The 25,156-nt window shown below is 36.5% G+C and overlaps 1 protein-coding gene and 1 long non-coding RNA gene across 3 annotated transcripts in view; one reads left to right on the top strand and one right to left on the bottom strand.

Moving 5' to 3' along the window:
- LOC131907987 (uncharacterized) overlaps positions 1-22,757 on the top strand; it is a 46,335-nt gene extending 23,578 nt beyond the window's left edge. Inside the window, exons 2-3 of the long non-coding RNA XR_009378517.1 lie at positions 15,548-15,707; positions 22,575-22,757. This is a non-coding gene — a long non-coding RNA (uncharacterized LOC131907987). The remainder of the gene's footprint in view (positions 1-15,547; positions 15,708-22,574) is intronic.
- Prkg1 (protein kinase cGMP-dependent 1) overlaps positions 1-25,156 on the bottom strand; it is a 1,191,370-nt gene that overhangs the window by 45,919 nt on the left and 1,120,295 nt on the right. For both annotated transcript variants that reach the window (XM_059259056.1, XM_059259048.1), the window contains exon 10: positions 5,282-5,378. In XM_059259056.1, coding sequence (XP_059115039.1) covers positions 5,282-5,378 — 97 coding nt within the window. The remainder of the gene's footprint in view (positions 1-5,281; positions 5,379-25,156) is intronic.

Below are 25,156 nucleotides of genomic sequence, written 5' to 3'. Positions count from 1 at the left end.
GCAGAGATCATCATCATCACAGCCATTCTGTATTAACTTTAGTTCAGGTTCTTGAAAAAATATTATTCTCTCTCTCTCTCTCTCTCTCTCTCTCTCTCTCTCTCTCTCTCTCTCTCTCTCTCCTCCCGCCTCTCTCTGTGTATGTGTATGTATGCATGTACACTGTGTGTGTGTGTGTGTGTGTGTGTGTGTGTGTGTGTGTGTGTGTATGTGTGTATGTGTGTGTGTATATGTCGTGTATGTAGGGGCACACACATGCCATGGTGTGCTTGTGGAGGTAAGAGGACAATTTTATGGAGACAGTTCTTTCCTTCTACATTTAGGTGGCACTCAAACTCAGGTTTTAGACTTCCACAATTATTTTTTCCTGCTAACCCATATTACTGGCCCTAGAACAATTTATTTTGAATTTAATGGTCTGTGATAGTTTGTCAACTTGACCCATCTAGAGCCACCTGGGAAAGAAGTCTCAATGAGGGACTCTTTAGAACAGACTGGCCTCTGGGCCTGTCTCTGGGGATTGTTTTGATTATATTAATTGAGGTGAGAAGACCTACTCACTGTAGGTGGCACCATTCCTCAGCAGGAACTTGTGCACCGAGTAGTAGTGGAGAAAACCGAAAACCAGCATGCATGCATTAACTCCCTGCTCGTTGCTTTTGACTGTGGCTATAGTGTAAAAGCTGCCTGTTCCTGCTGCCTTGGTTTCCCTGAAATGATGGACTGTAACTTGGAATTGTGAGCCAGATAAATCTTTTCTCCCCTAAATTGCTTTGGTAGGAATAATCTATCACAGAAACTGGAAAAGAAACTAAGACAGAAACATATATACTTCTTTTGTTTCACAGTAGTAGTAGTAGGAAGAATCTAAACATTTGTTGAAGCCAGAATGACAGAAAAGCTTCTAAGTTAAAAAAAAAAAGTCTGTCGTTGGGGCAATAGCAACAGTTCTCACTGTATGGACTTTTGCCACTTCCAATGCATCATCTTGATGTTTTTTTTTCCTGTGAGATATGAACCACACCTTGTGCTTTCCTCTCAGAGAAGCTATAAGGGGAGAATTATAAACTGGACATGGCTCACCCTTGATGCAGGGGGAGGGGCTTGATCCTGCCTCAACTGAATGTGCCAGGCTTAGCTATCCCCCACATGGGAGAACTTACCCTGTTGGAGGAGGGGACGAGGGATGGGTCCAGGGGAGGAGGTGGGGGGATGGGAGGAGTGATGAGAGGGGGATCGGTGGTTGGTATGTAAAATGAATAAAAAAAATTTAAAAATACAAAAAAATAATAAAAATAATTTTTTAAGTTAAAAAATAAACTGGACATGGACTTGAAGATTATAAAACAGGCTTCAAATGAAAGGTTGATCATTTTAGTAAGGAGTACAAGTTTATGAGGAAGCCTGTGTTCTCATGCTTTGGTTTCATAAGTATTTACTATAGTGCTACATCCACTCTGCTTTACCTGGATATCAGTCTTCCTCTTCCACACAACCTGTGCTGATCCTACTTTGCTTATGACTAAATCTTATTCTCTCTTTGAAGCAAACTGTGAGTTCCCAAAGCCAGAAGAAATTTTTCTAATTAAACTTTTGAATCGCCCATAAATGACGTAGAAAAAAATACAGTGCAAGAAAAGAAAGCTTTATGTCCCCCTTATATTTTGTTTTTATATTTTAGCTAAGGATAGCTTATGGGTACAGGAAATGTTAGGATTACAGAATAAATTAATATTTAGTGCAACAACAACTAATGTTGCCAGGTTACAAAGTTGTTTGTCTGATTCGTGGGAAAATCTTCTCTGAATCATGTGCCTCTGACAAAAATAGAAGGAGATTATGGGTGTTACTATAAAGCAACGGGACACATTTCCACTTAGGACTTTTAAAACCAACTTCATTATTTTACAATTACACCTTGCACATTAAGGTACATGAAGGTATTATTTAATTACCTTACAGAGTAGTCTTAAAGACTGAATGTATACACATGTGATATACATACGAGTGACATTGCAAACAGAATTGGTTTTCTAGAAGACATATAGTAAACACATCACACCGAACACATCACAAAGCTCATCAGTTAAGAACATAGATAAAAATATGGTCAATGGCAGATTACAGAAAGGAGGCTGGACTCTGAATACACTTTAAGTTTCTTATGATGTTCTCATCTCCACAAAAAAGTAAGTTATTTAGAAATTCGCCTGACAGAAATACTCTTGCACCTAAATTTACCTAAACTGACAAACAAGAAGTTGGGAAATGTTAAAATTAACAGGTTGGGTGTATCCTCATGCAAAATGCTTCAGGCGTGATCTGTGTATCAAGAAGTAACAATTATAAAAATTTTTACCTCTTTGAGGTAGGACATGGAGCTCAAAATTTCAAATTTCTGAACTCTTCAAATCTCATTGGAGAGTTTATGATCTCATATTTGGGGAATGTTTAGGATACTACATGCAACTTATAGTGTTGTTTTTTAATATCCTTTGCCTGATAATTATTGTTGGTAAATAACAATTAATTGGTTCAAGTAGTAAATGTTACATACTTTGTATTAATATGTTCAGAACTTCTTTCCATGTGTTAAAAATCTATGCATTTTAGATATTTTATATGTTTGCTAATACATTTTTGGGATGTGAAAGATCACACAAAATGACTTCTGAGTTTAAGGTCATGTGTCTCTGATCCCAGTGGATTCATTGACCTTAATGCCTGCCTACCAAGGACTTACAGATATTATATAAACATTTTGCAAGCTAGCTACATTTCTAATAATTCTTTAGGCTTTGGGTTTTCTTTTGTTCTTTTAAAAAATAATTTTATTTTTAATTACATGTACATTTACAGGTCCTCTAGAAGAGCAGCAAACACCTTTAACTGCTGAACTCTCTCTCTCTCTAGGCTCAGGGTTTGTTTTTCTTTAAAGTACCTATGAAAAACGGTAAACAATAATATCCGAAAGGAAAAATCAGGCAAGTATGTAGAGTATCTCCTCTGACATGGAAATTATCTGTATAATTGTGTCCATACACAAGCATGCACATGTATCCCTGAACATGCATATACATATTTTGTCTTTAAAAACTGTATTTCCTTTTATATGATTAAACTTCCCTAAATTTTGTGGCTATTTCTTTGTGCCTCATATATTTTTCTGAGAATTTTCTAGAAGTTTTCAATTTTCAATACAGTATTAAGTTTTTCAACTTGAAGTGGTCTCACAACTGTTTTCAAAGCTATTTGAATATATAATAGTTTCAATATTTCAAACATCTTAGACAATGTCTATATTTCACTAAGTAAGTAACTTGAAGTTACTCTCTAGAAATCCACAGACATAATGCTGTTTTTTTGTCAACTAAAACAGTTATTTTATTTTATTTTATTTTATTGTCCAAAGTCTTTATTAAAGACTTTATTTTAATTTCATTTGTGTGTGTGTGTGTGTGTGTGTGTGTGTGTGTGTGTGTGTGTGTGCAAAGAGCACTGCCTGTAGAGGCCAGGATAGATCCTAATGTCACCTGGAGGTGGAGGCCAGTGTGGGCACTGGGCACTGGGAGGTGTGTGCTCCTAACCACAGAGTCGTCTTCACCTTCCTTGCCTATAGTCTTTAAACCTGGTTTTAAGGAACTAACTATATCAAACAGCCTCCAAATCATGTTCTAGGCAGTGGTTCTCAGCCTTCCTAATGCTGTGATCCTTTAAGACAGTTTCTCATGTTATGGTGACCCCAAACATAAAATTATTTCATTGCCACATCATAACTATAATTTTACTACTGTGATGAATTATAATGTAAATATATGATATGTGACTCAAAGAGGTAGTGACCCACAGATTGAGAATCTCTGCTCAGAGGAATTCTGTCCTATATATGGTCTGTAGACTTGTTAATCCCAAAAAACTCTTTCCTCCCTAAATTGGTTTTGGGCATAGCATTTATCACAGCAGCAAAAACCAATTATGACAGGCTTCGTTAATTAATCAGCAAAGTTTAGAAAAGCAGGAAGATTTGTCTGACTGCCTGTCTGTTTTCTGGACCTTTACTTGAATTTTATACCCATAATTAACAACAATCAGATCCTCACAGGCACATTTTGGATGTTCATGTCTAAAATAGTAGTAATTTTTACATAGCTTCAGCCCATGTTACAGGGAGTATATGCAGATTCAGGGCAACACACTTTAGTGCTAAGACCTTTTCTAATACTCCAGCAAATGACATCTTTCCCTGTGTCAAAGCCAGGGAGCCAAACAGCAATAAAAACAAACATAAAAATAGCCCTGTGCCACTTGACTTTTATGGAAGGGATTCCTCCTGACCTCGGGTGGCAACAGTAACTGTTGACTGCGCTTCACACATGCTGGGGAGTTCCTAACATACTGTACTAGCGTCTCCTATCAGGGACTCCCTCATGTTCAGCAGAGAGGCAGAAGTGAATCTTTATCTGGAATGGGGCTATCTCTGTCACTAGGACATAGGTCCTTTCTTAATTTTTCTTGCAATAAGTCGGTTTTAAAGTTCCCATTTCAAACAAATGCAAAATAGAGTTGATTTCATGTTGTTTATATCACATTCATATAATATGCTTCATACAATATGCTTAACAAATGAACAAGAATGTCATCATGTCCTATAATGTGTATCTATTTACCCAGTGAACTAAATTACATAAAACATAATTAATGTGAAATAAATTATACAAAACATCCAAACCATTATCCCTATAATCTAAATAGGTGCTTACAATTATAGAATAACAGAATTATGACCACTACATTTATTTTATTTATTTATATATAAATTATATAACTATGTGTATAGATATGTATATATAATACATATTTCAGTTCCTTTTTCTGTGTTTACATTTAATTAATTTAATTGTATCATAATTAAGTTAGTAAGCACTGATCATAACTAAGGAAGGAAGTAATCATACAATCGGGGGCAAAAGTGATTTAAGGTGATTTAAATTAATTTAAAGTGATTAAATTAATGTGCTTAGCATTTATTGGATATTAAAAGTTTTCTAAGAAGCAATTTGCAGTTTGTTTCGAGTCCAGTGACTGCATATCCTAGCCCACGTTGTTAAGCAATCTCTGACATGCCTGCACGAAGGTGTCTGCTTCTGAGTTAGAGCAACAATAGTTAATAGTCAATAGTTAATAGTTAATAATGAGAGGCAAAAGAGGGATTCTTAGGCTAGGGGGGAAAAATCGAGGAAGAAGAGAAACTTTGAAAAGCATTCAAAGAAAATTCACCTACCAGCTCCACTCGTCCGAAACCTCCAACTCCAAGGGTGTCGATGATGTTGAAATCAGACAGCTTCAGGTTGGCGAAGAAGGCAGCTTCGGCTTCATATCTGGATTTTTTGATGTGAAAAAATGGAAATTTCTTAGAGGTGCAGACACGAGTACCCGGGATGAGTGTACTGGAATGGCATGATTGTGTCAGGGGCTTTACCCGCTTCAATTCCATTTTGCTTTTAGAGTCTGTGCTTTCTCACACTCATAATTTTTTGGTCCCAGCTGTATAGAATAACATAGACTTGTACTTGTTTTTCAAAGGAGAAAAATACAGAGTATCCAGTGCATGCCAGTCAAGTGACTGATAAGTCCAGCTAGCAAACCAGTCACATCTTGGTGTTTTTTCTACGCGTCTTCTTGTGAGTATGGACTGTTTGAGTTGCTCCCTTGTGGATTTGTTTTGGATTTGTTGGGCTTGCTTGGTTTTGTTTTTGCTGTTCAGGTTTTAGAAAGCAGTTTCTCATTAGTTTCCCTTATCCACAGCTTGGCAGTGTCTTCTATCAGTATTTACCGAGAGTGGCAGGATCCAGAGACAAGTGGGGGCGTCTCTGGAGTGAAATCCCAGATAGGTTTTAGGAAAACAGATCCGAAAAGCTGAGGACTGAGGTGCAAATGTCTGAAATGGATGATCCCGGGAGCATATTCATATCCCCAATAAAAGTCTTTACATCTCCTCACGGACTCTGCTAACAATCCCAGTGTCTTTATGTTTGCAAGTTTCTTATATGAGTGTTGAGAAGTGTGGACTAGCATCCAAGTCTAACTGCACACGTGTCAATCTGACATAGGCAAGAGGCCAAAATATGCTTCTACCCAATGAGAAGACTGAGTATGTGTTACTTAAAATAGCTCCTGGTTCAATGCTCTGCTGTTTTTAGAAAGGGCAGGAAGGCTTAAAGATGAAGATGATCAACCCACTGACTAAGCCAGGTCAGGACCACATTCAGCTGTCTCAAAACTGAAGTGTTGAAATCACTATGTATGACCCTTGACCTTCAGGCCAATAGGACTCGATCTAGTCCTGTACTATGCACAGACATGAAGAACATACTTGAGGAAATGGTATGGACATAGCTTTGATCATTTTCAATTCAGTCATGGCACCTTTTGTGTTACTCTCTATGACATTTTTAGTTATCTCATTATCATCAAATACCTTTAACAGTTAGACCGCAAAGTACACCAAACAGCTTCTTAGATGAGCTTTCAAGTCTCTTCAATTTACAATTACGGTTATACCTTTTCAATAAGTCCCTTGTTGACAGACAACGGAGAGTGGGTGACAACAAGTAGAAAAACACTAGTCTTTCTTTATTTGCCTATTGTGTGAATTCAACTACTTCGAATGAACCTTTATAAACAAAGCTGGTGAGTCCAAAAGTGTTTGTAGAGTTCTCTCTCTCATTAACGACACAATCCAAAGGTCACCAGAATGGTCCAGGAGCTGGTGAGCTAGAATGGAGCATAAGGAGCAAATGGACATTTCTAACATTCCAACTGCCACCTGCTTTTGGAAAGTTAAACTCCATCCCATTTAATAAGGCAGTGGTAGAGTGGACTCCAACAGGTGCTTAAAACGGACATCTGTTGAGATCAGACTCCATGAGGGTTTATATGTGTTCAAGTATTTCCTGATTGTCTAGATAAATACATCCCTAATAGCATTGCTCCAGTTTTTGATTTTTGTTTAAAAAACTTTTTTTAAAGAAAAGATGGAGCTTTAAAAACATTTGAAACCTTTATACCCATGTTATTTTATCAGCCTCATAAAACAAACATGAAAAAGACCTGAAAGGAAAAATTTAAATAAATAGTGACTGGTTCTAACTTCTCATCCAGTTGCTGAATTTTTAAAATATCACATCAACTGATGGCTCATTAATTCAGACCTCTGCTGCTTCTCTTTGGGTTTTTGCTTTGCTTTGCTTTGTCTGCTTTTTGAGACGAGGTCTTTCATGTGGACCAGGCTGGCTTTAAGCCCATGCTCCTCTTGCTTTAGCTTCCCCAGAACTGAGATTACATACGTGCACTGCCAGATTTGGATAACTGATGTTTTTATTAACCTAAAATAGTATGACTTGGTATATAACACTTTACTAAAATGCCATGTCAGTACTAAAATAATCCTCACACATTTGTAACAAGAACATTTTGAATAATAATGTGTTTGCTGAGTGCATAGATCTCAGGTGGAAAAAGGACATACTCAGATTATTGCATTACTGTCTTATACCTGTTTAATTTATGACATTATTACTTAACCCTTGAATTACCCCTGACATTCAATTTGACCTTGTAGTAGGCTCAAAGTACATCAAAATGAGTAGAGATTTTCAGCTTTGGTAGAACATCAAAGCTATCTGAGCTCTTGAAAAAATAATCTGAGCCACACTGTAACCAAACAGATATTTCTAGTACTGATACCAAAAATCAGCATTTTGAAAAAACCCTAGTGATTCTGCTGTACAATCTGAACTGAGCCACATAGGTCTAAATATTCTGAAAGCTCCAACAGGTTCCAACAGCAGCTTCAGAGTCTGAATGAGGATTAAATTGGACAAGAGGGAGTCAGGGGTGGTAGAACTCGGCAAGAAGGTTTTGGCTCCTGCATTTTTGGTCCTCCATCATCAGATTAACAATGGTTCTATAATGGCTATCAGATTAAAATGTTAACAAATAAATAATTAGGGCCAGCAAGATGGATCAGTTGGTAACAGTGCTTGCAAAATAAACCTGACAACCTGAGTTTAATTCCAAGAACCAACTTCTAAAAGTTATCCTTTGATCTTCACACATAAATGTCTATACCCACCCAGGAAACACACACACACACACACACACACACACACACACACACACACACACACACGTACATATATACATGCATACATACATGCATATGTATGCACACAACATGCATACATACATACACAAATAGCTCATACAAGTAGAAAGATTATAATGTACTTAAGCTTCTTACCTATCTTCTTGGTCACTAAAAGTATTTCAACTAAAGAGATGGATATATTAAATTTTCTCCCAAGTAGCAGATATTATTCTTTAGTTATAAAAATCCATTAGCCTATATACATTCCCATTCGCTAGAAACACTAATCATGACTATTGATATCATCGTAATTATGCCTTGCTAGTCTTTATTAATTACTTTGCTAGTATTAGTATGTGAATTTAAAAAATGTTCCCTGATGATATTATCTTAATATTGATGAGACATACTTTAAATGGGCCTTGAGATGTTAAGACTTGTAGTCTTGCTCTTCTGCTCTGTTTATATTTGTGTCAGGGGCTAATTATTGAACAATCCAAAGAACACAGAGGCAGTTTCTCTTTTCCAACCCAGGGAATGCTATGAGTTGCTTATTATTTTAGATGTAGTTAATTTTTCTTCTCATTTAGGTTTATTAAAGAGTAGTATCTTCATCACAGAGACTTTTCACATGTTCCCCTGTGAATTAACAACTTCCAAACATAAACAAGGTTGTGTGCAGGGATTTCTAAAGATGCTCAGCTGGGATTTTCTTTTCATTCTTTTTCTTTATTGTCCACAACAGGAGGGATATATCCATTCTTTCACTTGGGGATTCATCTAAAGACAATTTGAATCCATCAATGATCTAATTTCATTAGAGTTGATAAAGTTTAAATAGGAAAGAAACTAAGTAAGTAATTATTGATCCATTAAATAATCATTTTTCATCAAAAATTAAGTGTCCAACCCATATTTTTAGTTAACCTGCTGTGGGGAGGCCTGGGTACAAGCAATTAGGTATGGTAATGTGTTCATCTGTTGAACAACGTTTATGGGAGAGCAGTTGCCAAGTGTTTAAATCCATTTCAGTAATAAGTATAGTTCTCAATATTTGGTTGCCTATACTATAACAGGGCTATAAAAGATATTCTCTAATTGCTCTTAAGTTAGTGTGAGCCACTCACTTAAAATTATTATTATTAACTTAGTAATGGGGTGAGACTTATGGGTATGTTTTCCCAAAAAAGTGTGAATACTGGCATATATGCTTCAGTTACAACTATATGAAGCCTATAAACATATAAATAGATTAATAAAACAGAAATGGGGTTAGAGTATAGTTTAGAAATAGAGCATATGCTTAGCAAGTGTGAGGCTCTGGTTTCAATCCCCAGCAAACATATAAAATGAATAAGCAAAACTATAACAGACAAATAAAAGAAGTACAAATTTCTATACAAGACATTAAGTGTGCTGAGTGAGGCAGGCAGAAGGAATATGTCATTTCTCAAACATTCCTGATGATAAAATTCATATGGGACTCTAGTGATTAGAAACAATAGAACATTGTAAATCCTTATGTGATATTTGTTGAACTGTGAATTGTTGGACAGTTAAGACCTGCTGGAAAGTTGCAAATTGTCCTGAATTTTACTCCCTTTTCAATGTCACTGCTATGCCACAGGAGTTCCTAAGGTAGTTAAATTAAAAAACCAAATGTGTGAGGGTGAGCCCAGGACACACAACCTGGAACATCTGCATTTCTTTCACCCCTGCATCTACCTCTCCTCTTCTCACAGCTGCTCATCTGCACTTATTTATCTCATATTTCTTAGGAAATCGATAACAGTCTTTAGATTTCCAGTTCTTCCATTATTAACAGCCTCCATAATGCCAAGGAGTCAGAACAAGGAGTTCTTTACTGACCATCACAGTTGTCTCTCTGGCTTTCACAGAGCATCTATGCAAATTACTTATCTTTTTGAATTAAGAGAATTGTGCTCTATCTTACAGCTTATTATTAAAGTAGTCAACATATTTCCCCATGTCTTAGCAACTGGATGAGTGATTCATCCAGAAACAAACTTATGGAACTTACCACTGTATCTCTATGTTGATTGTTATAATATCCCAAATATTTCTACATCATTTGATAAAGCAGACAAAATTATGTATACTTTTAAGTAAAGGTGAAATGACCAAAACATAGTAAGATGAGTCATTAAGAACCATTTGAACAAAGTGAATATGGCCGTGTTTGTTTAGTTCACTTTATCTACCATGCAAATTAACTCCAGAAATCTGAGCCTCAGAGGAAGCCTAACCATGGTCTCAGAATACCCCCCATTCACATACAAATGACATTTCTTGGCCTTGCCTGGACTTATCTGCTCTTGAGTACATTTATATTGCTGCTGAATTTAAGTTTATCAGTTCTTGGGGAAATCTATAAAAGTAAAGTATTTCAGCAAACAAGGATGGACTCTAACCAATGACTAATTTTTTTTTCGGTGTGTGTAATAACGTAGGATTTAATCAGATGATAATATCTACTTGGGATTCAATAATGATATAAGAGAACACAAGAGCTAACAGACAAAAGCTCATGACTTGTGGTCCTGTTTCTGCCCACGACTTTGACCTTCCAAGTCCTCATTTCTTTAATGTTTAGGTACCTTAGAGATATTGAAGACATATATCCAAGCTAATAATCATGAACTGGTTACTAGCGTTACTAGTTCAAGTCAGAATCCAAGCTCTTAAAGCCTTCAGGCAAATATCTAGAAATTATCTGTCTTCACTTTGTATATGATAAGAGTTCACTGGAATTTACAAATACATTTATACAGAAATATATTTTAAAGGAGTGAGATGTTTTGGAAATGAGATTTATATATAGAAGACACAGTCTTAGACTATAATAAATGTAAGCGGTAACACTGATCATGCACTAAATGAAGACTTAATTGCACATAAAATATGTTATGGAATAGTAGTTTCTGACTTAATAGAGCTTGGATAGTTTGTGTGGTCAAATAAATACAAATGTCGTAAAAAAAATTATGCCGTGCATAGAGAAAGCAGCATTGAGATGAGAACAATGATGCTTGTTTGCATACTCAGCACAGATATAACTTGAACTTGAACCACAGGGACCACTGTCTTAAAGTGCTGTGTAAACTGTGTGTATGTATAAGGCACCAGGAGCTACATATCACACATCCTTGATGCTCAAATGTTTGAAGTTAAACAAATAGAGTCAGTAAAGCAAAAAATGGATTATCTTTACAATCAAGTCACCAGCCCGCTCTTATTTAACTGCCAACAGAAGAGTACATTTGGAAATTAGGCATGAAAGCAACATTTTTAAAATTCGTTGAGAGCAGAGTGAATGATTTTGTAGGCTAAGTTACTAATGAGAGCTATTTTATTGTTGAATTATGTTTTCAAAACAGAAATTATAGGAAAGTCCCTATTATTATATAGAATTTCCCAGAAGGACCCTTAAGCATAAGAAATCTTACTCTAAAAATTTAAGCCTGAAGAGTAGCTCCTAATGTATTTTGTCATACAGAATCAAAGTATAACTAGTATTGTTTTAGTAGAAGAGAGAATATCTTGAAGAAATAAAAGGTGTAAAACTAATTTAACAAATCTTAAGTATTTCTTTAGATCAACTTTCTTCTGAAACTACAATCTCTTCTTTGGAGAGAAGAGATAACATTAGTTCACTGTCTATACATCTCAAACTGTGCTTTTAATGTCCACATACTTCAAATATGTATACTGACCTATCTAATCAATCTAGTCATAACATGCTTCTATTTGTTTTTCAAGTGCATCCCTTGCACCTGAAAGCAACAAGAATGCACAGGAGACTGCAGTTCACCCTCTGCCTTAGAGCCACAGCCATGCAAACATCCTGCATGCAAGGAGCAGCTTTCTTCTAAGAAATAGAAGAATTATCTTAGCTCAATTATTCTTGCTAATTCTCTGTACAAATGAGGCAAAAAATACTTGTGCTTCTGTTTCATATCTGACCCTTTGGGATGTTAAAAAATAATTGATTTCTTTAAATATATATCAGAAGAATTAGGACCAGAACGTTTCAGTGATTCTCATCACGGGATATTTTTACACTTATTTAATAAATTAAATTTCTTTTAAAAAATAGGAGAAGAATCACACAATTTTAGAAATGCTTTAAAAAAATCTCAAAGCATAAAAATATTGACATTGTTCAAGATCTTCATCAACACCATTGATGTCCATCTAGTTCAACCTCTAAAAAAACTAATTCTTGAGATATTAAATAAACTGGCCAAGGTAAGACAGACCCCTTGATTGGAGACTGACATGTAGTCTGTAAATTATTTTTAAGTATTAGATTGTATATCTGCAGTTTTTATAACATCCTAATAAGTTAAACAAAGGAAAGCATAATAGTTACAAAATATATTTGAGGAAAAGATTATCTTTGTTGCATTAATGATAATTATGTCTACCTATATCGATGTACTTGAGTTCTAGCCTGTAATGACAGCTACATAATAGGGCTCATAAAGGAAGGTATATTGGTGTTTAAAGATACTTAAAATTTTAAACAGAGAGATATTTGTAAAAGAAATTGGTGAGAGTATGCTATTATATGCTGACAATTTGAAATATATGTTCACCATGCAATTGTAACTAACAATTTTCAAAGATATATACAATTTGAGATGAATTTTGTAAGTAAATATGAACTACCATGACAAGAGCTATGTCCTAGTGCTTTTTCATGCACCTTAACCCAGATCACAGGAATGGAAGGACAGTAGATAGGGTGGAATAGTTCAAGACTAAAATGGCAGTTGTTTTTGTTTTCCATAAATGTAAACATTTATTACACAAGTACTTTCTTTAAAACATGCTCCTCAGTCATGGAGATTTAGAATAAATTTGTTATCAAATTTCACTTTCATTTCAACTATGAGTTTGAAAGAATATTGTTACATGATTTCATTTATCACTTCATAAATCTCTTGGACACACACACACACTCCTTATTGAAACTGCAAAATTATTCTCAATTTAAAATAATTAGTAAATGTAATAAGATGAAAGAAATTGGAAAGGGCCATTCAGACAGTCCACAAACATTTAACAAAAAGAGAAGATTTCTCACATTTGGTTACCTTATTGTTGCATATTTTGCAGGGGAATACCTTACCTTTAGACTGTAATATTTTTATTTGTTTTTTCTGACTTCCCCTTCCTTGCAGAAGTTTATAGTCTCAAGGCTCTTTCATGATCAAATCTGCATGGTCTAGTTGGGTTGACTTGCGTCTACAATGCCCTTGATAATGCAAGCTGCAACAATGGTGGGAATACCACCTTTGCTTGCTGCTTGTCTTTCCCAGCTTAACAACGCATATATAAGAAGCCCCCTTCACATGCCAGAAGATTGTATCTGTTCAGATCCTTAGTTCAAGTTGCCCTCTTACTACTGCAGAAACAACAGAATTACAGGGACAGACTGCAGAAAACCCTCCTTCTGCTCACTGTAACATGAGTCTGCTGAATTGGAGGTGCATGCCTTAGAAACTTACACAATGAGCTGGCTGGCACCTGTGAGCAGGTGTCCAGTAAAGTAAGCTAGTAAAGAAGTCAGGAACTTGTGCTGCGGCCTATGGAGGGGCGGGGGGGTCATCTCCTTCCGAGAGAAAGCTAAATAGTCACTTCTTTCCTAAACTTTGTTTAAGCCTATGCTTGGTGCTTGGAAAGACTCAATTCTCTTTCTCAGTAAAGAGATTTGAAGGCTTTTTATTAACATGAATATTTGTAGAATGCTACTTGCTGACTTGGAATCAAAGGTATAAGCAACAAACAACAGGAAGAATTATTATAATTTTAGGTCTCAAGCTGCCAAAATTATACTGTAAGCAAGCTTCTTCAAGTATATCTAGAAATGTATATAGTAAATTAAAATGCAAAATTATATCATGATTTGTTTCTCTTGAACATAGTGTACTGAATTTTTTCAGAGATAAGCCATTTATTAGGTGAATAAGTGAATGAGATGTGTTACCTAGAGTCATAGTCTACTAAGAATTGCTAACAAAGATTCTCCAAGCATAAGCTTAAGCTGTAAATGCTATGGACTGTAAGCTGAATGGGATGCTTTCTTGATCCAAGGTCTTTGAAACAAGTTTAAATATGCTTTTAATAGTAATACTTATTGTCTAATAGCAGTGAGGGATGGGATGATCCACAAATTTTATTTTATGTTATTTTTGAAATATATCTTCTCTTATAATCACATGGATTTCACTTAACCATTTAAAAAAAGTAGATAATCTAGTCCACAAACAATTAAGTTCTATTCTGGAACACATTCTCCATAGCCTAGAATTCTATATAGATTTTTTTCTTCAACCAATTAAATAATCATTTATTAAACGCAGGAGAGAGTTCAGAGGTTGACCTCCAGTTATCTCTATTGAAGAAGGCCTCAACAAAACTTTTACGGAAGTCATTGTTAGCTGATCAGATATTAAGTATATTTTTGATATTTGATAACCATCTGACTTCCTGTCACTGGATTTTCTTTGAGCTATCAAGACAGCCAAATTTGTTAGGCCAGTGCTTGTCATATATTCATGGAAACAGGGAATACCTAAGCAGGTAGCATTATTCTATGGCTGAAGCATATCCTTGGAGGCCAGTTGGCTTTGGGCAAACCTCAGCTCTGCTACAGAAACTTAATCCATTTCCATTTAACCAGCGGGAGAAATGAATCAGCTTCTTTGGGTTATAGGAAATGTTAAATGAGATTAAATGACATGGAAGTAAAATAAAGACAATTATTATGAATAACTTTTGAAAGATAATCATTGCCTGTGATACATTTTAATTATGTGTAAGATACTGTCATTTTAGTCATGTCTAATTATTAATAATTGCCGAAATTTTCTGTCCATGGATTTTGAGCAGGCATAAAACTATCCTGGTTCACCTGGGTATGATCTACAGTACATTTAGTTGGCAAAAAGAATAGACATTAGTATATAGAAATGAAGGAATTTATGAACATTTGGGATCTGTACTGACAACAATGTGCTTTCATTCCTTCTCTAGAATTCAATTTCTTCATCAGATTGTTGTAATTATGGCTTTTGTTGTTTCCAGGATAGTGGATGACATTTGCAACTGCTGCAGCATACTGCAATTTATACTGCTTTTTATATATGCAAATTATACTGCAATTTATATATGCTTTTTACCATTTTAATTTCTGAAGTATTTGTGATTCGTTGCTGTCAAATGAATTAAACTGAAAATTTTGTCATAGGTAATGAATGAAGCTTGTAACTCCTGCTGTCTCTTCTAGACTTTTTATTAAGAAGGAGGTAAGTGAGAGTCTCTTTTGGAAATTTAAATTTAACATGTTCTTCATGTCTACTTTGCCTTCAGAAAACATGGAATTTGTGAGGCTTCAAATGGACAAAAGAAAGACACAAAGTCCTGATATTGCTTCCCAACAAGGTCCTTACCTTCAACTATTCCCTGAGCTTGTGAGACAGAGACGATACGTCACCATGCTCTTGGCCACAGCCAGAAAACAGAGAGTCAGGTAACAACCTTCGCAATCCAGAGCCTGGAAATGACTGAAACAGATTCTCAAGAGGCATTCACTGCTCTGTAAATGTCCCCACTGAGGACGAATCATTGCCCAAATTAGAGTTTCCGAGAAACTATTCAGTGACCCATTCCTGTAAACATCCCTCTATCATTTTCCAGAGCTTACTCAGTATGAGAAGCTCCAGAGAGCCAGCCCAAAGACCCATGTTCATTAGGAAACAGTGAAAGTCTTGCCAAAGTCCATAGGTACAAAGGACATCATTAATTACTTTGTAGCATGCCAGTGAACACCATGGCTGTCTCTTGTTAGCCAGATATTTGTCAGTGGATTTTTTTTATGCTGGGAAGGTTCAATGTCAGATCAGCTCTCTTGCTGTCTTTGGCAAATAATTATAAATACTCCTTTGATTAAAGTCCTTACAAGATTTTATGTCTTCACTCCACTGCATGATGTTTGTTAAGGGATCATTCCCAGAGGTAAAATTTGGAAGACAAAACAAATTAAAAAACACACAGAGATAAATTCCTTCTTCATATTTTACTGACAAATGACAACAGAAGGAAAACAGGGGACAAGAGATACATTTCCTTTTTCAGACTCCTTCAGAGTATATTTGCAATTCTTCATCACATCACATGAGTTTATTTGCAGTGCTATGAATATACAACACAATTAACTTGGCATGGGGACATTCCCCATCAGTGGAGAAACAGTCATCAGTAGACTAATGCTTTGGAGATGAAAGTGAAACCATGAGGCTTTGGGACCCACTTATTGCAGATACTTTGATATTGTCTATTCTAGCAACTATCATCACCCATCCACTTCTACCCAGCAGTGCTGACTTGAAGAGCCTGGTCTGTATTGTTGTTACAGATCCTACTTGGATCAAGAGTCCTCCATGCAGACATAAAGAAGCAAGCTATGACATAGCCAGGAACAGTATTTTCCCTTTACGTATGTATAACCCTGTTGTCATCAGTCCGTGTTCGTGTGTTTCACTGCAGTTGAACAGCTGCATACATGCCTGGCACTGGTGAGCCCTTCCATACAAGGTCCCCTTGTGGGAAGCACAGTCAATACAGGAGACACATACTAACAGCCAATAGTGAAGAGCATCCTATAGCATATGCCTTTCATTCCTGGGTTTCATTCTATCATTAAAAGACAGACATTTACTTGGTTGGGACCAATGGAAAAATCTGAGCTTCTAAGTCAAGATTTTTCCTAAGAACTTAAGCATGTGATCCCCTTTCCTTTTGGTTCAGATCCCCCACCTTCCAGACCAGAGTTCTTCCGTTCAGCAACCTATTGGCTCAAATCCCTGCATCAGCTGCTGCCTCTTCACCCCACACTTCTAATTTTTAGAGAAAATCCAAATCAGAAACGAGCAAAAATCCTTTTGGCATTTTAGAGAGTCAATGAAAATGAGGCTGTAATGACTGTGGGAGTGATGTAATTGAGAGCAAGGGCCACACAGGCTGTGCTGGCAGAAAATGGGTTCCGTTCAGGAGAATGTCATTGGGGGATGATTTCAGCTAACCCGCCCACACTTGAGTTTCAGGTTTACTTGCCTTTAAAGAATTCCAAATCAAGAGAAATTGCATACCACCTGCTTTAGATTTTCTAACAGAAAGTGAACATTGAGTTTGGCAGCTAAAACAGACATTAAAGCTATGGCATCTCTAACTTCCTCTGGAAGGGGAGGGAGATCTGAAAGCAGAAACATAAAGTTAAGAAGCAACACGGAAGTTATCACCGTTTCATTGCTTACAACACAATCTGCTATCATTGCCTAGAGCGTAACAGCGTGCAGTGAGACTTCAGCCTGAGGTGGGAAGCAGGTCTGTGTTGCCCACCCGCCATTGCATCCCTGTGGTTTTCATGCTGCATACAGAAACCATTTCTATTATTTATGTTTTCAGATGTTACTACATGCGCTGGATTTTGTTTTCTGTTCAATTCATACTTCATTTCTAAATGGAACATATTTTACTTTGTTATACTATAACATAATACCACATTATGGATTGCATTACATATATCAAGAAAAAATGAGAATCTTAGGTTTTATCATTAAATATTAATAGATAAGTAATATTTCCTTATCAGTTTTCCAATGAGATAAAACTAAAAGCTTACAAACCATGTGACAGGAATTTGGATATAGCTCTTATTCATGTTATTTTAATGTACTATAAACTTTCTGTTGTGATAATTTATCAATTAAAATAAACCAGATATCTCAATTTTGTTAAGTTTCTCTAAGGACCTGGGGTTAATATTCTCCAACTATATCTTTATTCCAGTAATCAATGTGGTATCAACAAGATATGAGATTTCTCGTAATTTGTTTATTTTTTAAGTTTGCCCACTTCACTTTTTAATATTATATGGAATTATTGTTTTCATTTAGTGCATTTTCAAGGGCAGTCAAAATAAACCTTATAATCAGTTGTGATTATGACTACCTTAGTGACCTGATTAATAAAAGTTTTCAATATGTTTCCATGGACTATTGGCTATACAGGTGCCTACTAGTCCTAAAAGACTATAATGGTTTGTTTCTACTCTGGAGTGTCTGTGAACTGGCAATGAGGCTTGATGCCGTACTATGATTGAGAGTTCAGCTATGAAATCAAGCTTGTAACAGGTTTGACCCATGATAGTCTGTCCATGACATTCTTTTTCACTCATTATTTTTAGCATAGAAATAATAGATCAATTGACTTGAAACAACAAAGGCCATTTTCAAGGTTGGTATCACCTTTGCCCTACATACTTTATAATAGAAACCAGTTGTCTAAGGGTGACAGCAATTATCCCTAGGTTGATAAAAACATAATTTTCCTGTGAGGGGCAGATTCTATGAAAACTGTATAATCTTTACATAATTTACCAATGGAACTCTCTAGAGACTGATATGCTGAAAGGCATTTGACGGACTGAGGGAAGGAACCTGAGCCAGCTAAGGCAAAGTAAAATAAAAATCTTTGAAATCATTTTGAATAGTAAGTAATCTGAATATTAAGGTCAAAACAGAATTCAAATGATGTGTTTGCAGCAGAATTGGGCCATTCTGTAAACTACTAATAATACATGAACATTCCAGGTACTCTTATAGATACTGACTGGAGGACACAGATAAGTACAAAATAGAGAAAAGAAAAATCCAACCCTCATATGGCTTACATGCTAGTGGAGGAGAAAAAGAAATAAAAAATGTATGCATTAATTGTGGTAAGTGTTGTGGATGACAGTTAAGAGTGTAGGAATAGGTACGGGGGCTACAGTTTTAACTCAGAGCCTGGGAAGCTCACTGAGAAGGAGAAGAGAAAGGAAGCCATGTGGAATCTGGGTAGAAGAAATTGAAAATGCAGTTGTCCCAAGGCAGGTGTCTACCTGGTGTGTGTTATCATTAGCAAGGGTACCGTAGAGTCGAGGGTAGTAGAATCAGGGATGAGGAGAAAGAAATGAGGCTGGAGAGGAAGTGGTGGAAGGACTGCAAATTGTCCAGTGCCTTCCGGAACATTAGGGGTTTGACTGACTCCCAAAAGGATGCCCTTAGAAAGCATAACATGGTCTGCTCTTACACACCAATTGACATTTGAGATTGCACCTAGGAGAGTAGAAATCAGACACGAGGAGAACAAAGATAGGTTGATGGGGATAAGCCTTTGAGTAACCCACAAAGGAGAAGATGCAGCTTAAATGTGTTTGGTTTCACATAAAGTTTTAAAATAGCATCAGCAAGATTTACTGTTTGAAGAACACGAGAGTGAATAAAAGGCAAAGGCAGAACACGATGATTACACCTGAGGCTCGAGACAGAAATGATAGAGTTCAAGTTATTGAAACAGGGAAGCTATAAGAAAAACAGGTTTGTACCAAGAGTGGAAGCTGACATTTTAGGATTGTGATGTACATGATATACCTAGGTGAACTTTTCAAGGAGGTGTCTAGAAGTCTGACGTTGGAAAAACAGAATCTAGCTTGGAAATATAAATCTGGACGTTATCAGCACATCATGGCCTCAAAAGTTAGAAGACAATCTGATATGGCCAGAGATGATGAAGAAAAGGCATGAGTTCAAAGAATAAGTCCTAGAGAATGGCACCTTTGAAAGAGAGGTGGGCGCAGACAGCTAGCAAAAAAAAAAAAAAAGGATCAAGAGAACATGTGTTCTTGAGGAGATTTCAAGATGAGGATGTGGCCGTCTGCATGAGAAGATACAGACTGATCGCACTGGAAAAGATATGAGACTCAACAAGTGAATTCAACTATTAGAAGTCACTAGTGACCTTGGCAGAGCAATGGGGATTAGAGCTGGAGGAAAGAATTGGAAATCCCCTATTGATGTATATCACAAGGGATTTTCTGAGGTTAAGACCAATGAGATATCAGTAAAGCACGGACTTTCGGATGTGGCTTGTGGGTTTGTCTCTGGACGTCAGTTCACTGGACAGTTGCTTATTTTGCTAAATAGAATTAATTCATTCTGATGAAAAATAGAGCATTCACAGACTTCTTTCATTGAATAGAAGCTTGTGGCACGTTCTCAGCCATCTATCTTACCGTGTTTTAGAACCACTAATACAAGCTTCTTTCCCATACTGCACACAGTATAATGAACCGTAGGCAATGTAAGGATGTAAAGATGAGTCTGCTCATTCTAGAAGTGCTGAAGAGAGAAGCTTCCCTGACTAAATAAGAAACTTGAAGAAGAAAGGTGAGATGACCCAGTATATGGTGAAATGTGGGTAATAGAACAGGCCTAGTGCTGTTCTATTTAGGGAAAGCTAATGCTATGCAGATGAGGTAATGTCAGGACTAACTGATGTAATACAAGTCTACATATTTTTCTATCAACAATATCAGTGAGCACTAGCATTTTCATTTAGTGGCTGGATAATCTGTAGTGGACATTACTCTAAATTCTTTATATTTGCTGTCATTTAATTCTGTAAGAAACAGCCTGCTCTACAATCAACTGTTTGATATTCACCCTGATTTCTTTTATGTAGCCTTTGATTTACGTGTCTAAGATATCTCCCATTCCTGTGCTCATTTAATATTTCTGTTGGGAGGGATTGCATCATCAACAAATATTTAAGAGAAAATGAAACATTATAAAATAAAAAAACATTATGAATCTAGGTAGGAATTTGTGTTATTATATAACAGATTTGGAGTTTAAGAATGACGAAAGATCAGTTTCTATTCTGTTGTATTACTTAGCAAATAAAATCTTTTCCCAGGAGACACCTGCACAGTGCTGGCATAAGCATGGGGCAGAAACAGGTTTATTTGTCACATGATGAACAATGTCCTGTCCCCAAGGGTGAACTTTTAACAGCAGTCACCTCTGCTGGTGTCAAGGGGGGTTTAAGCTATCCAGGGATGATGCTAGTGGAACATCAAATGCTATTTACTGGAAGGCAGGGAATCCTTGCCCATCTATACAATCCCTACAACTCTGGACACAGGGGAACAGCTGATGACTGAAAACTGTCATTCTTGCCAGACTCCAACATGTAGCACAATTAAAGTGACATCATCCAACCATGTAAGCCCCTTTCATAAACAGCTGCCCAATTCTTCTTGTTTTAAAGTTTTTTTTTCAATGATCAAAGTACTTAATAGAATTATAAAACCAGTTCTTACGATTTGTTTTCAAATTTTAATAAATTTTCCTAGCCTGCTGCTTTCTAAGGAGAATTACAAAGAAAGAAACTATATCATAATTTTCATTTATTATGATATTTAGAAATGCAGGTCTTGTGACAGGAAGTCAACAAATACTGCTTTTTAAAAGGTCTTGTCTACTTCAAAGTATCATCACCATTGTTTTCTATATGGAAATCAAGTAAAAGTATCATTCTTCTCATTACTCATTTACTGATTCATTTTTTATTGTTAGCAGATATTCATGTGAATACTTTCATCATTTAAAAAGTAATAGAATTTAGCAGCTTGGTCTCATATCTAGATTTTCTTTTTTAAAGTGATTTTAATAAAGTTTATCATTTCAGGCTTTATATATAGAAATTAAGTTCAATGAAATATGAGGATATGCAAATAATCATAAACATAATATTAAATAGATTTTTAAAAAATGTATTGACTTAGTTTATAAAATAAAATTTATGTAGCTTATTTAGCATTCTTTCTATATCAGATTTTAATAGAGGTTTTAGGTTATTGATATAACACTAAAAGTCATCCCCAAATGTGTTGCTTTGAAACAATAACAAATATTTATTGTATTCTAGTTTCTGTGAGACACAAATTTGAGGAAAGCTTAGCTGGACCATTGTGCCTTTGCAGATGTTATCTGGGACTACAACATCTGTGAGTGTCCTGTTCCAAGGGGGCTTAGCCAGCTACTAGGTAGTGCTAGATGGCAGTGGAATTCAGTTCCTCTCCATAAGAGAGTCTGTAAATTACCTCCGTGTTTTCATATGGTGATATGTGTCCTTCCGAAACAAGCTGTCTCACAGAATACAGCAGAGAGTGCAATGCCTTTACAGCCTAGCCACAGAAGCCACACACCAATGACGTTGCAGTATTCTCTACTGGCCACATGGACCATTTTATGTGATAGGACACCACACAAAGCACACATACAAGGAGGCCCAGACAGCAGGGACCACTGGAAACCATCTACTGTAATGTAGTCTCTGATCCCCATGGTTCATGTTATTTTTACAGAAGGAGTGTCTTTGTCTCTCCCTAGTGTCTCTGAAAGTCTTATTCTGTATACATTTATTATAAAGCCTTTGTCATAGAAATCAGTTCCAGGTACAGATGAAGCTTCTCAAATGTGACTCCATAACTACAGCTCTTTTTTTTTTTTAGACTATCTTAACATGTAAATCAGGCTAGCTCTAAAGGCCTGATGCTTCTGTTTTATCCACCCTACTGCTGAGACTGCCGGTCTGAACCACCGTGCCTGCAAGTACAGCTCTTTGAGGATGATTCTTCACCATCTGAAGCTACAAGAATCATGGTCATTGACCCCCCACTCTCCACACCACATGCATCCTCACTAGTTCACAGAAGAAGTTCTGACATCTAGCAGGAAGCAGCTCGGTTGTCCCTGAACTGGGACTAAAGGGCTGGAAATATTTGTCTCTTCCAGCTCTGGCCTCAGCTTTGTCTTTCCCCCGAAGTCATTCCCCCTTTGACATGGACAACTACTCAGTGTTTGAAGTGGTTTTCTCAGGCTGCCTTCTGCATGGAGACTTTTGGGACTCCAGTGGCCTCTTCACTCAGTGCCACCTTGTCAACACTGGTGGAGCTTGGTCAGTTTAATCCTCTCAAAAGCTTTATGCTGAATCCTGCTGGAGTTCCCTAAGACAAAAGACATACCTACAGCTGTTTCTGACATAAGCTCTCTTTATCTTGGTGCCCTTGTGCACACTCATGAGGAGTAATGCTCCTTCTGACCAAATCATTCTCTAAGGTGTTGTCCTAAACTCTTGCTGACATAACACAAGATCTTACCAGAATAATTTTAGCCTTATATTGTTACTATATTTCCCTTAGAGTTCCTTAGGTGTGACTTTTGCTTGGAAGCCACCGAATTTTAGCATCATTTTCCATTGGGAAAGGATGAAAATTATTAAAATAACTACTGGATCATTTATGCTTGACAGTCCTTTATTTACTTTATTTTTCTCATAACACATTTCCTGTAAGTAATGAGAAAAAAACAAGCTTCACTTTCTACACATTGTTTGGAAAATGGTTTCTAGCTGAACTTCTTCCTCAGGTCACCAGACTCGTTTTTACTTAACCTGTCATTCTGGGTGACTTTCTTGCTACTAAATAACCAGGGCTCCTTTCCTACAGTTTCAAGGGACAATTTATTTTTTTAAAAAATATTTTTATGTGTTTGTATCATGTGTGTTTGAGGGTGTGGGGGCATGGAGACCAGAAGAGGGTATCTGATGCCCTAGAGCTGGGGTTATGGGTAGTTGAGAGCCTCCCGACTGGCATCTGAACACAGGTCTTTTGGAAAAGCAGCCAGCCTTTTAAAGCACTGAGACATCTTCTAGCCCTTCTTCATTTTTCCTAAAGCCTCCTAAAGGCATTGGATTTCTTCTAAGCCTGTTCAAAGTTTCAAAGTCCTTCTACATCACTCACTTTCTTATTCCAATCTCATCAAATTCTAGTCCTTATTATAGAAGACATCATACTCCTGGAAAGTAAAATACCTATCAGTTGTAGAATGCTGTGTAACAAATCACCCTGATGTTCAATGACTCTATCAACTGTTTTAGATACTTATTATCTGGAAGCTTCTTCACATCTGGGGTCCAGAAGTGTCATGGCTGGACAGTTTTGCTTTGAGGTTGCTTGAGAGGTTGCAGTTCAGCTGTGACCTGGGGCTATAATTATCTGAGTCCCGGCTGGGAACTAAATGATATCTGAGCACTGTTGGTGTTTTATTGGAGGTAAAAAAAAATCTATCTATATCCAGAACCTCAGAATATGACTTTACTTAGAATCAGGGTTTTAACTATTTAAGATGAAACCATTATGGATATGGTAGTCCCCAAATCCATAACTTGCATCCTTATGGGAAACTTTATGAAGATTCAGCTATTTCCAGGGTAAAGATAGCCATGTGAAGATGGAGAAGCATCCACAGACAACGGACACCAAACTGTCAGAAACCCAAGAAGTAGAAGGCTTCAAAGAAATTTTTCCCCTTGATCCTTCAGGAGGAACCTGGTCCTGAGGCTTTGATTTCAGACTTCTCACTTCCAGTCAGGTGAGAAAATGAATTTCTCTGGTTTTAACCCAAGTTTTAATAACTAGTTATGGCAGTCCTAGCAAACTAATATACAGATCTTCAGACAGTTCTTGTTTATTAGTCTCATTTCCCACTGCAGAGTCAATCCATTAGTCCACAAAAATTGAATGACTCATATAGTTCTCAATTAAGCAAACCAGCAAAACAAAAACATGAAAACCATTGTGGTAACTCATGTGTTTTAGTTGTGCATGTGATCATTTCAACATGAATTCATTAATTATATTTATTAAGCATCTACTAGTTGTAAAGCTCTGTAAAATGCTAACTATAAATAAAACCAAACCTTGTTTCATGCCAGGGTAGTGAGGGGAATTTTCCCTCTGGTTAAAGAGGAGAGGATCAGGTGAGTCTCAGAGTATGTACTGACAACCATAGACGGACTGTAGTTTGTAACTTATCTCCAGTGACCATGGAGTAAATTGATTCCCCCGTGAAGAGCATTTGTCATTTTATGGATACTATTAGACTTAGACTGCTGTGGATATTCTATTACAGACTCAAACTGAACTCAGGGTTTCTGTTTCAGCCAGAACCACTCTACCCCTGTCACTCAACACTGCTCCTATTTAACTTTTGTTGCAGAATCCTCAAAATTTCATGATCTTAAACAGTTTAG

Source organism: Peromyscus eremicus, chromosome 1 (assembly GCF_949786415.1).
Source record: "Peromyscus eremicus chromosome 1, PerEre_H2_v1, whole genome shotgun sequence".
NCBI lineage: Eukaryota > Metazoa > Chordata > Mammalia > Rodentia > Cricetidae > Peromyscus > Peromyscus eremicus.
This window is presented reverse-complemented; position numbering and strand designations above follow the sequence as displayed.